Source organism: Trachemys scripta, chromosome 11 (genome assembly GCF_013100865.1).
Source record: "Trachemys scripta elegans isolate TJP31775 chromosome 11, CAS_Tse_1.0, whole genome shotgun sequence".
Lineage (NCBI taxonomy): Eukaryota > Metazoa > Chordata > Testudines > Emydidae > Trachemys > Trachemys scripta.
In genome coordinates, this window is record NC_048308.1 from 49,546,346 (window position 1) to 49,558,848 (window position 12,503).

At 39.0% G+C, this 12,503-nt stretch overlaps 1 protein-coding gene across 1 annotated transcript in view; it reads right to left on the reverse strand.

Annotated features, from left to right (window-relative positions):
* Positions 1 to 12,503, reverse strand: part of HIBCH (3-hydroxyisobutyryl-CoA hydrolase) — an 89,975-nt gene that overhangs the window by 21,813 nt on the left and 55,659 nt on the right. Inside the window, exons 7-10 of the mRNA XM_034786058.1 lie at positions 11,053 to 11,198; positions 9,376 to 9,462; positions 6,858 to 6,916; positions 4,849 to 4,930 (exon numbers count right to left, since the gene is read on the reverse strand). Coding sequence (XP_034641949.1) covers positions 4,849 to 4,930; positions 6,858 to 6,916; positions 9,376 to 9,462; positions 11,053 to 11,198 — 374 coding nt within the window. The remainder of the gene's footprint in view (positions 1 to 4,848; positions 4,931 to 6,857; positions 6,917 to 9,375; positions 9,463 to 11,052; positions 11,199 to 12,503) is intronic.

The following is a 12,503-nucleotide window of genomic DNA, read 5'->3' on the forward strand; positions in this document are numbered from 1 at the left end:
GCAGCCACAAGGGGAGCCCACCAGCAGTGATGCCACCCTTTCACAGGTAGCAGTTCTGCAAACACTTAATACAAGTAAAGTTACCCATGTGCATTAAGTGCTTGCAACACAAGGCTCTATTTTATATCATCTGTACAGCCCGACATATGGGAGAATGAAATGCCATCATGTACAGGGTGAAGTGAGACTGCACTGATTATCAGTTCACAACACTAGACATAAGAGTTTATGTCAGGAAGTGAAAAAGAGCAGCGTATCCAAATGATATTAAAAGGGCATTCTGCATAGCTCAGATCTGATTACCCAAACTGGAATCTGGCCAGGATACTGGGGTTATGATATTGCTTGGTATTTTTTAAGTGTGTGTGCTTTTAACAAGCAAAATGTAAATGAACATCTTCTAAAGCTAATACCTGAATTTTTTTTTTTTATAAGGGACTGAGAGTCATTTCTGCAGACTAGAAATGAAGTAGGAATTTTGAGAAGCCAGCTCAGGAGAATGCATTATTGCACCAGCTTTCCAACCACTGTCCCAGCAGCTGACATGTCCGTTGTTTCTTCCTTTTGTTTGGCTCTTCTTACCTTTCTAACCTGCCTTTCACTGGTTACCAGGTAACTATGGCTGAATTGCTGTGAATGTATATTGAGATGTGATTGCTGTCTTAGTTTTTGTTTTTAAAGTATGGTTTCTCACTGTCCCACTTCCAGTATTTTAAAGGAGGAAGGAAAGCAACAATTATTGAAACTTTCAAGTTTCCACAGAACTCATTAACAAGCAGCCCAGAGGAGGCACCAGGATAAAAAGATTACATACAAATGGGATTCAGTTTGCCAAAAGTAATTAATACATCAAGTAAACTAGAGGCGGCTATTGCTGTTGGTGACAATTTCACTCTAAAACCTCTCACCCCTTAACCCTGTAGACAAGCTTTCTATTCTTCAACAACATGGTAGTGGCAACATAATTTTCTCCACAATACATCACCACTATGCCACCATTCTGACCTGGAGATATCACTCTCCTTGAGGAAAAAATGATCATATGCACGTTCAATCCTTGGCCTCTGAGTTAAGTCTGCCAGTTAAGGTACCAGTTAATGGCAACAGCAATGGTATTTTTGTAAGATGTCTATAATACACTGCCTAAGGAGGTTGTGGAATCTCCATCTCTGGAGATATTTAAGAGTAGGTTAGATAAATGTCTATCCGGGATGGTCTAGACAGTATTTGGTCCTGCCATGAGGGCAGGGGACTGGACTCGATGACCTCTCGAGGTCCCTTCCAGTCCTAGAATCTATGAATACTTAGAAACTGACTCATTTCACGCAAGCCACCAAATAGCCATCAGATGTTAATGACTTTTGGTCATAATTTCCCTGGGCTGGATTTGAATGACTCTATATCTTATTACCAATTCCCTGAGCTATTCAGTCTTTCAAAATCTCTTATTTCTGACCCAGGAGTGACACTGGACTCTACTGCCTGTAACCTCAGAAGTCCCAAGGCCAGTCATGTTAACAAGAGGCTTTCATACTGGAGTTAGTCTAAAACAGGGGAGATCACATATTTCAGTTAAAAAAGCAGTCTTTTTGTTTTTTTAAATAACTTTTGTTTTAATCCAAGAGAATGGGTAACTAACTCTATCTGTAAACCCATAGCAGTGGAAAATAAATGGCAGAATGCATGGGATGCCTCCTTAAACCTCTAAGCAGCACGCTAGTTAGTTGAATTCAAAATAGGTTCAGATAATTTTCACTGGATTCTGTCTACAGCCAGAAAACTTATAAACATCAGGAATGTTTTTCAAAAGTATCAAATTAATGTTTTACTTGTGAATCCTCTCATCATTCTTCCTTTTGCAACAAATAATATTTATACTATAATTCTCTTACATCTTTGAATTTTGCAGTTAAAGTGACACCACAATTGGAAATCTAGTCAATTTAAACAACAAACAAACAAACAAACAAAAAGGTTAAAAGTAGTTTCAGGTATTATATAGATCCCTGAGTTCCCTGTAGGGCAGGGGTCGGCAACGTTTGGCACGCGGCTCGCCAGGGTAAGCACCCTGGTGGGCTGGGCCAGTTTATTTACCTGCTGACGCAGCAGGTTCGGCCGATTGCGGCCCCCAGTGGCCGCGGTTTGCCGTCCCGGGCCAATGGGGGCGGCAGGAAGCTGCGCAGGTGAGGGATGTGCTCGGGACGGCGAACCGCGGCTAGTGGGGGCCGCGATCGGCCGAACCTGCCACGTCAGCAGGTAAATAAACTGGCCCAGCCCGCCAGGGTGCTTACCCTGGCAAGCCGCGTGCCAAACGTTGCTGACCCCTGCTCTTGGGAATGCTTGTGGTCTTATAATCATTTTCCTATTGTTAAAAATGTTTCTTGTTCCTGTGGCTGTGTGAAAGACTGACAAAAGCAAAAGGGGAAACAAAGGCCCTGATCCTCTGGACACTTACTAGTGGGCATAGGGTTTCTATTGTAATTCAATTAAAATAAAGGGATTATTCACAGTAATAAACACTAAATCTTATAAAGTATTTGCAGGATTCATTGGTTTCAAGGCCAGAAGGGACCATCATAATCACCTGCTCGGAACTGCTGTATAACAGAGGCTATAGACCATCACCCAGTAACTACTGTATCAAGCCCGAGGAACAAGAATCAGCCATTAACCAACCATAGAGGGGAAACACCATCATCTACTATATATCGAGTGCTATTAAATGCACAAACAAATTGAAGAAACAGAGGGAAAATATTCTTTTTAAAGGCACAGGGCCTTTGTTTACTAGTACATAGGCTCTTCTTGAAGACAGCTGATGCTGCATCAGTTAACCTCAAAAATGTGAAACACATGTAATCTCCACAACCATAAGGACTGAGAACTTAAATTTTGGGTTTAAATAAGTCAGATTGTGCAGCAAGGGGGTGAATTCTGCAGCAAATCTGGTAGTTATGGGATCGTGGAATTAGGATGACCAGACAGCAAATGTGAAAAATCGGGACGGGGTAGGGGGTAATAGGAGCCTATATAAGAAAAAGACCCAAAAATCGGGACTGTCCCTATAAAATCGAGACATCTGGTCACCCTACGTGGAATATACAGGGCCTGGATAGTGACTATATGCCAATAAGAAAGCACTTCTAGTCTTGATAATGTGAACTGTATTTTGAACACAGAAAATGTTGTAACGTCCTTAATACACTATGTTCTCTATCAAACAATTCCACTAGATTTCAATATTTTATAGTGCCATAACTACATGCTTAGAAAAAGCCATCGTTAAATAATGCTTGATGGTCTGTCAGCCTCCACAAAAGTTAATTTTATCATTGTCAAGTTAAACATAGTTCTACAATGATATTGTAAAAGGGGTTTACAATAACTTATTGCAGTTCAACAGATTATAAATACAACTGAGTGGGTTGATCTATTTTAGGTATCTATTTTATATGGCCCCACCACCATAGTGTCTGAGCACCTCATAATCTTTACTGTAGTTCTCCTCACAACATCCCTGAGAGATAGGGGGAAATCTATGTTCTCATTTTACAGATGGGGAAATGAGGCCTAGGGAGACAGGAAGTCTGTGGTGGAGCAGGGAACTGAACCCCAATCTCCTGAGTCCCAGCTACTGCCCTAACCATTAGACCAACAATCCTCCTTCACAGGAGCCACATAAAAGTGAAATATTAAGTTTCCCCTTTTGTTTAATGTTGTGTAGTAAAATAGATTAAACTTTTTCTTTTAAATACTGAGCATAACGCTTGCTATGCAGGTGGCTTCTAAAATTCCCTTTTTTAGAGAGATGTTTCTCTTAATTCACATTTTTCTGTGAAGAAGATTGTCAATATAATCTGTGAAAATGCAAAAATATTACCATGGTCAATATTTTGACTGTCCACAAAAACCCTAGATTGGCCAAATGCTTATTGGTTACAACCCATGAGGCTGCTAAAAAATAATTTATAGATTCCAAGGCCAGAAGGGATCAGTGTGATCTTCTAGTCTGACCTCAGACAATTACAGACAATTACATCTGTTACCTCAGGTACATTCTTTGATAATTTTAAGACATTTATTTCCAGTCTGCCTCAGAGAGTTAATGATACTGTTATAATATGTCTTATATTCTCTAGGTTCAAGGGAGGGTGAGAGGAATACATGTTAGACATTTGTACAAGAGCAGCATTTCTGCCCTTAGCTATAATCCTGCATTAGTATCAAAGTTTTCCTTGAGAAATGCCTGAGTTCTACCCAATATTAAGCAATATTTGAATAGACCCTGGAACAGTTTTTCCACAGGTCAGCAAAGTAAATCCACTTTGAGAGTAATAAAGGACGGAAAATTCGAAGATCCCATATGACTAAATAAACACATGAATAGAGATTACTTTTTTCTGCGTACTGGAGTGTGAAGTGCGCCACTGAATTAATTTGGAAAACACTGAGTTTGGCACATTTTTTACATATCATTCCAGAGCAACAAAAGGAAAAGTACAAAGAGAACCTCCATTACCACCAAACCTTTTATGACCAGAGAGGAGGTGTATATTTGGTCAGGAGTAGATATGAAGTAAAATTTGTGCAGAGTAAAACTGTTTTACAATAAATATGAAGATTTAGGTTGTGATCCTACAGTTACATGTGTGGGTAGTCCTACTGACTAAGTCCTAAAGGACTAAGAATTGGATCTTAAGGGCCTGAGCCTGCAATCACACCAGCTTTACACCAATGTAACTCCACTGACCTTAATGCAGTTGCACCAGACTTACACAAGTTTCAGTGAGATCAAAATCAATCCTTAAGACTTAATTATAAAGGTAAAAATATATAACTAAACATTACCTCTAGCTGCTTAAGAGCAAAAGGAGAACCATCCTGCTTCAAATTTTGAATGATTTCCTCCATGGTGTTTGCTGAAAACAAACTAAAAAATAAAAACAAGAAAAGCCTCATATGACCTAAATGTGATTCCACCCTTCTTCCTGCCTGTGAAGTAATGAGAACTCACAGACATTAAAAACAGAATAGCTTAACTAGATCATCAGACTGATTCTCTACACTATCTCATCTCAATTACTGCAACATCCTTTTCCCTGGCCTCAATAAATAAAATCTTGCTTTACACATATCCATTCAGAATGCAGCTGCAAAGGTAATTTACCTAGCCATCATTTTGACCATCTCACTCTCTCTTTGCATCCCTCCATGGGCTCCCTCACTTTATCATAACAAATATAAGTTATTCATCTTCATTTTCAAGGCCCTTTATGATCCATCATCTCTCATTCAGTGCTGAAAGGACAGCTCCTGCCTCCAATCACCCACTTGTAAAATTTTCAAATAAGCACCTTTGTGCTTTCTTCTATGCTTCCCTTCACACTTGGGAGAAGCTACCTGTAAACATCCACAAAACTAACTACAATAGAACCTCAGAGTTACAAACACCTTGGGAATGGAGGTGATTCGTAACTCTGAAAGGTTTGTAACTCTGAACAAAACATTATGATGGTTCTTTCAAAAGTTTACAACTGACCATGGACTTAATACAGCTTTGAAACTACTATGCAGGAGAAAAATGCTGCTTTTAACCATCTTAATTTAAATTAAACAAGTACAGAAACAGTTTCCTTACCCTGTCAAATCTTTTTTTAAACTTTCCCCCCCTTTTTTTAGGAGTTTATGTTTAACACAGTACAGTTGTGTACAATATTTGCTTTTTTTTGTGTGTGTGTGTCTCCACTGCCTGATCGTGTACTTTAGTTCCAAATGAGGGGTGTGGTTGACCGGTCAGTTCATAACTCTGAGGTTCTACTGTAATTAACTTCCTTTCAAAACCCTCCTTAAAACTCTCTTTTTTTGTGAAGCCTACAAAACACTTAACAACTGCTATCATACTGACCAATGCTGTCTCATTGTTTCCTTGCACTCCCCCATCAGTCTGTCCATAACCATCTGTTGTCTCTTCTCTTATACTTAGATTGTAAACTCTTTCGGGCAGGGACTCTCTTTTTATTCTGTGTTTGTGTGGTACCAAGTGCAGTGGGGCCATGGTCTATGATTGGGGCTCCTAGGTGCTATGGTAATACAAATAATAAACAACAATATAGTCTCTCCTGCTTTGTTCAGACTACTTTTATATACTGATGAGGTTTCCTCCATTTCCCTTTCAAGACTATTTCACATTCAAATAAACCTCAGTTGGGAATACTGATATTAATTCTAAAACTTCTACTTTTGTTTTATCTATGTATTATAATACCTATGGTATCAATTTTATTCTGACTGCTGTTTACACTCATAAAATATCTGTAAAGAACTATATCATCTCAGTTGTTCAAGCTATCCATATATTATTATCTCAGCTTCTCCTCATAAATCTATCCTACTAGGCTTAGTTTTTTGTTGGTGGTGTTCCCTGGCTTCCATCCATCACCCTCTTTTTGGTACTCAGCCACACAAAACTGGTCACAGATGTAACTCCATCTGAATACCCAAAGAATTGCACACATATTCTGTCCTTTGCCCCCCAAAATCCTAAAGTCCAATTTTCAAGTGTCTTTGTTTTAATGTGTTACAGGGCAGTTATGTACAAGAGTGACAAACAAGGGATTTAATGACTATAGCAACATTTATCAAAAGTTACTTTTCTCACTGAAACAGCCAAGAACACCTGTAATATGTAGAAGACCATAGGTAAGTAATAAGTCCTACTAGGTCAAGAACCCTACAAAAACAGATGTTAAAAAAGGCTACAGCCTGGTCTGTTATTACATAACCTGTTAAATCCAGTAAACATTAATATTAATGCAAATCTTCCACACAAGAGGTAAGAGGAAAGAATGATAGAGTACCTGTTAATCTTGTCCATATGTTCATCAAGTACGAACTGCTTCTCTTGATCAATTTTGCACTATTTAAAAGAAAATACATCTTTCACTTGGTTCTGTCTCAGCCTATTTGAAAACTTTAAAAGCCCATCACTGGTCCTGAAATACTATATTGATTTGCACTACAGAAAAGCCTACGCAGATAGCTCAGTTAATACAGATTACTATGTTTAATCAAACAGTATTTTACAGTACATACAAACTTGTCATTGTGTGTTGAACATTTTGAAGTTTTTATCTCACAGTGTAAGTTACGAGCTATCATATAGCTCAAAGATGTTTTGTCAATATTTGTCAGTAACAGATACAGAAAGAGCTGATTTATATACACTTTCAGAGTTCTCTGAGGAACAGTAAGGAAAGGAAAATAAAGCTGTAATATGAGAGATGTGTAGCTTTCTTAAATATTTTTGTACAATGGTTATTTCCATTTTAATATTAGAGATCCATATCTAACAGGTAGGTATGTACAGATTTTCTTTAAATATATGTCCGTTTATGGGGGGGATGGGAAGGGGGAAGCAGCAGCAACTGTTAGCTGCTGTGTTTTTTAGGTGATGTTTTTTTAAAGAAACTTAGTACTATGGAATTTATTGGCTGATCCCAATTAGTTTTATTTTCTCTTTAAGTCTTATAAGAATAAAACTTCTCTCCTCTTTTATGCTTGCTTGGTTGTTTTGATTTACAGTATTAATGTCGGGACATCTTCTGAACTTGTAAGATAATGAGGTATGCTTACATCAATAAATATACAATCTTCTACGAGGATAACACCTTACCCGCAACAATACATTATTTATAATCCATCCAATCTTCATAGAAGTACCAGGGCCTCTTTCTACTTTTTCTAGTCTTTTTGTTTATATTTATAAAATGTTTACACATATACAATTAGAAGACATGATCATTTTGCATTAATTGATTCGCATTAACGGGTGGTATTGACTGACTGCCAGCAGCTGGGACTGCATGATGTGATGTGTTAGAACTGGAGCTCATGACAAATGTTTTAGACCTGCTAGCCTAGGGGGCTTAGGATACAAACTGATGTTTCACTGACACTAGCTGCAGCTCAAACAGGTTCCTTGTCACTTCTATTCCAATGACGGTGAAGGTGAAGCTTCCATTCCTTTAACTGTCAGCTTGCCCTGTACTTTATAGTAACATATTCTCTCTCTTGGCTTATAGTTTCCATTTTATCAAAGATATTCAGTGGTGTTAGATACATCAATGTATTCCAATTATTTTTCCACTTAATGCGTATACAAGAATCTAACAAATCTAACTGGGAAATAGTGGATACCAATCTCATTCTAAAACCAAACAACCTCGGAGGCATATATGGGATGAAGGAACAAAATTAAATCTCTGTTAGCACCAGGGCTTTTTTTCTTTTGGAAGAAGTACTGTGAAGCTTACTAGGGTGGCTGAATGGCTTTTATAAAACTGAGTGCAAATTATCGAAAACCTTTTGATACATGCATGCAACGTGTTATAAGGAAATCTGACATTTTCTAGCTGTTTGATATGAAGTTAAATTCACCCCCAAAAATCTTGACTGACACACTCAGAGAGAATTATGAATTTGCACTTTGGAAAATAAGTAATCTTTCTCTGAAAATGTAAAACTAGCAATATTTAGTTGCTTTAATTTAAAGCATTGCTTTAATGTTCCAAATGCATTTCACTAGAGCCTGGCAAGAACCTGATCCTGTTAACATACACTATGCTTGGTAGTATTTGCCAAAAGGGACATCATTAATCACTGAAGGCTGGGCTCAGAATTTAGACTCTGCAGATGACTTTAAAGAAAATAAGGATGAAATTCACATTAAGTCAGAGTAAAATGGTTTCATGCACGTAAAATAGGAATGGCATAGGTGGAAAGGCAAACCCCACCCCAAACTGAGGAATATGGCATGGCATTAAAATGAATGGGGAGTCCCTCACAATTTCTAGTTTGGTCTTTAGGCTGCAATAGCAGTTTCTGTGTCACGTGATGGGATGTCAGAGCCACTGAATCCACGTAATTCCATGGCCACTCCCCCTGCACCCAGTGCCTCCCTCAGTGCTAGTCTCATTCTGTCAGTGGCTGTCCCCGGGTGCGGAACATCAAAATTGAAAAGCAATGAATAGTAATACCTAGCACTTAGAGATTTACGTGTTCAGCACTACTGTGCCAGTGGATGAGAACCACCAAATAAAACTGATCAGTCTAACTTCATTGTCCAAATCGAAAGAAATGCAAAAGGTAGTGAAAAGTAAATTAGATTTTTAAAATTCTTTCAGTTTTAATCATTTATTTAGTGTTAATATATAAATTATTAACATCTTGTAGTAGTGTGTAGAGGCTGGGAATCCATTCTGCAGGGTGCTATACAAACATACAGCAAATGATGGTTATGTAAATAAGAAGATTATTATTTAACTTGATAGTTGCCTGTTTAATAAAGTTCGAGATTGTAGCTAGCCAGCAGATTACCTTCATGTGATATGAGTTCAGTACATCAGCAACTTTTTCTTTAGAAGGAGATTTTAGTGCTATCAAATCTTCCTCTAGTGCAGGCAGCTACCAAAAAAAAAAAAAAAAAAAAAAGGCAAATTAAAATAATAGGGGAATAAAAGGTATTTCCAGCTAGATTGTTATTTTAACAGTTATGGATTAAAGACTCTTGGCCTGATTTAAAGAGGTGATAAGCAGATAATGGGAGCAGCAGATGCTCAGCACTTCTGAGAACTGAGCAGTCTGGATTGAATTACACCTTTGGGGATCAGTACAGAGAGCCTTTTCCTAAGCAGAACCTCTGTGTGGTGGAGCAGAGAGCCACCCATACCCCCACCCACCATGAAAGAGTTAAAGAATTGCTGTGGTCGCAATCAGCTCCAAACTGCTGCATCTGTGCAGCTTCTCCGGCCTGGGGATGAGCCCTTAAAAGGGAAAAACTCCCCCCAGCTGGGGGTGGTGCTCTGAAACAAGCAGATCTAGAATGCTCAGACCAGAGTCCTAGGCCATGTGTTAAAGAACAGGGAGTACCACTATCCTGAGCCCACTGAGAAAAGAAGATGAGCTGGTTTTGTTGTTGAAACTCCAGGTTCTAACTTTTGGCTTTTAGCTGCATAGGAGGATAGGAACTGAGATTTTCTGTGGTGCCTGAAAGTCTGCTTCCCCTCCTCTTCATGAGGAAGGGGGGCCTCCTACCTTGAGAGTCTAAAAGCTATTTTCTTCTCTGTTTGGGCTATTTTTACAACCCCCTGGAAGGAGGTGCCCTTGCTATGATGTACAGCTGGAGAGCTATACTTCAGACCATAGGACTGCTGTTGCTCAAGGAACAACATATGAGGTAAGGGAGGTGCCCAGCTCCACCTCATGGGGTGACCTTAAGGCATAACCTTTTACATACTGAGAACTGTGGCTGAAGCAGGCAAACAGTAACTCTCAGAGCTTGAGAGGGTACTGGGAGTCCTGATGCAGTGCTATACTTAAATATAGTGTAGTGTTTCATAGCCTAGGCACCTACCTAACTCTGAGCGTGCAAATGAGAAGGCAGAGTCGAGGCCTTGCACCCTCCTGATACGCTTCAGAAAAGATACTGTCGGTAGCTGAACTAGCTATGGTGTCCTTGTCCCTGAGTGCAAAGCGTATCACTGTGAAGAGGTGGGGAGGAAGAGAGTATAGGGAAAGCTGGTTATTTTCTCTTGCCCACTTATCCATCCATGCAAGGGATCGGCACAATCTCATGCTATGACTTTACCAAATGAGTTGATGATTTAGATCTCTTCCCCAGCCAATTTTTAAGGCCCCCAACCCTGCAAACACTCAAGAATCTAACTTGCACATTAATAATTTCCATTGGCTTCACTGGAATTGTTAATGTGTGATAAGATAACCAGCTATGTAAAGTGTCTGTGGGCTCTAGACCTATATATGTTACTGGGAAAGAGAGCTATAGATACAGTATTGACTGTGACTTGATTTCTTCCCTGTGTTTTTGACCACTTAACAGCTCATCTCCAAGTGGGATTTGGAGTCAGTGGCTGCCTTAACTGCTGTCACCTAGAATCATACTTGAGGAGGTGTGGGCTTGGAATAGTTCTTGATTGGTTGCACATACGTAAGCGTTAGTAGATTCTTTTAATACATAATGATTGACAGATTTACCTTTTCTGATTCTACAAAGTGTGTAGCAATTCCTGCTTTTTGCAAATCTCTCCCTTTCAGTCTAAATCCTGTAAGAGCAAGGTAATAGCCAATTTTTCCTGAAAGTCTTGGCAAGAAGTAGCCTCCACCTACATCAGGAAAAAGGCCTGTAATTGAAGAAAACAGGAAAAATGTGAAGGAAAGGTCTAAAAGAATTTACCGTCATACCACCCATTTAATACACAACCCACTGCACACTTTGAGCTGCCTTCCCACTCTCACATCCGTGTTTCACATAGCCCTCTAGCCTGTACCAGCCCTCTTTGACCTAGTCTGCCAGTCCTCCACCCTCTTATCTAAGTCTCTCCCTAAAGTGCATTTCTTCCACAATGCCTTCAAATTCTAGTCCTCCCTTCTGGCAAGTATTCACAACAGATAAGCCAGACATCAGTGCTCACTCCCAAGCTTTTCATAAGAAGAACTATTTCTCTTTATATCTGTAAAATACCTAGCCTGTTGTTGCCGAGTTAGCACAAAGAAAAAGATAGAAATTAATGGGCAACAGGTTTAAAACAAATAAAAGGAAGTTCTTCACACAGCGCACCGTCAACCTGTGGAACTCTTTGCCTGATGAGGCTGTGAAGGCTAGGACTATAACAGGATTTAAAAGAGAACTAGATAAATTCATGGAGGTTAAGTCCATTAATGGCTATTAGCCAGGATGGGTAAGGAATGTTGTTCCTAGCCTCTGTTTGTCAGAGGGTGGAGATGGATGGCAGGAGAGAGATCACTTGATCATTACCTGTAGGTTCACTTCCTCTGGGGCACCTTACATTGGCCACTATCAGTAGACAGGATACTGGGCTGATGGACTTTGGTCTGACCCAGTATGGCCATTCTTATGTTCTTATGTAATTTGTTGCAAATCAAAAGTGGAAGCTAAACTTTCTCTCCAACTTCATAGTTCACTGAATAATCAAAATATATTTTAATACTCTCCCACATAGCAAATAACTTTTTTTTTAAGGAAAAGTCATGAATTTTTGAGGCCTCCCTAAAATTTTAGGACCCATCAGCTTTGAGACCCCAAAGGCTAGTCCTGGGCACCTTTAGAGAAGACCACAACTAACCTGCATTTAGGGGGAGAAAAAAATCACAAAACTTCCAAAATGTAAACCAATCATGAAGCCTGAAAGTTAAAAGGCAATAGGTAGAAACTTATTTATTTAAAAAGTAAATGAGTCCAATAATCACATTAACATTTAAGAGTTCCAAAAGGACAGATCCTTGGGCTTGTCAAAGGCAAATATATAAGTTCTGTGGTCCTCAAAAGCAACCCTTAATTTTTTTACATTTCCCATTAAATATTTACACTAATGTAATTGGTCAAATATTTGATTTTTTTCTATCCTGTCATGTATGTTACTTTGCTTCAAAAATTATATTCACAAAGAAAATTATACTTTTGATAT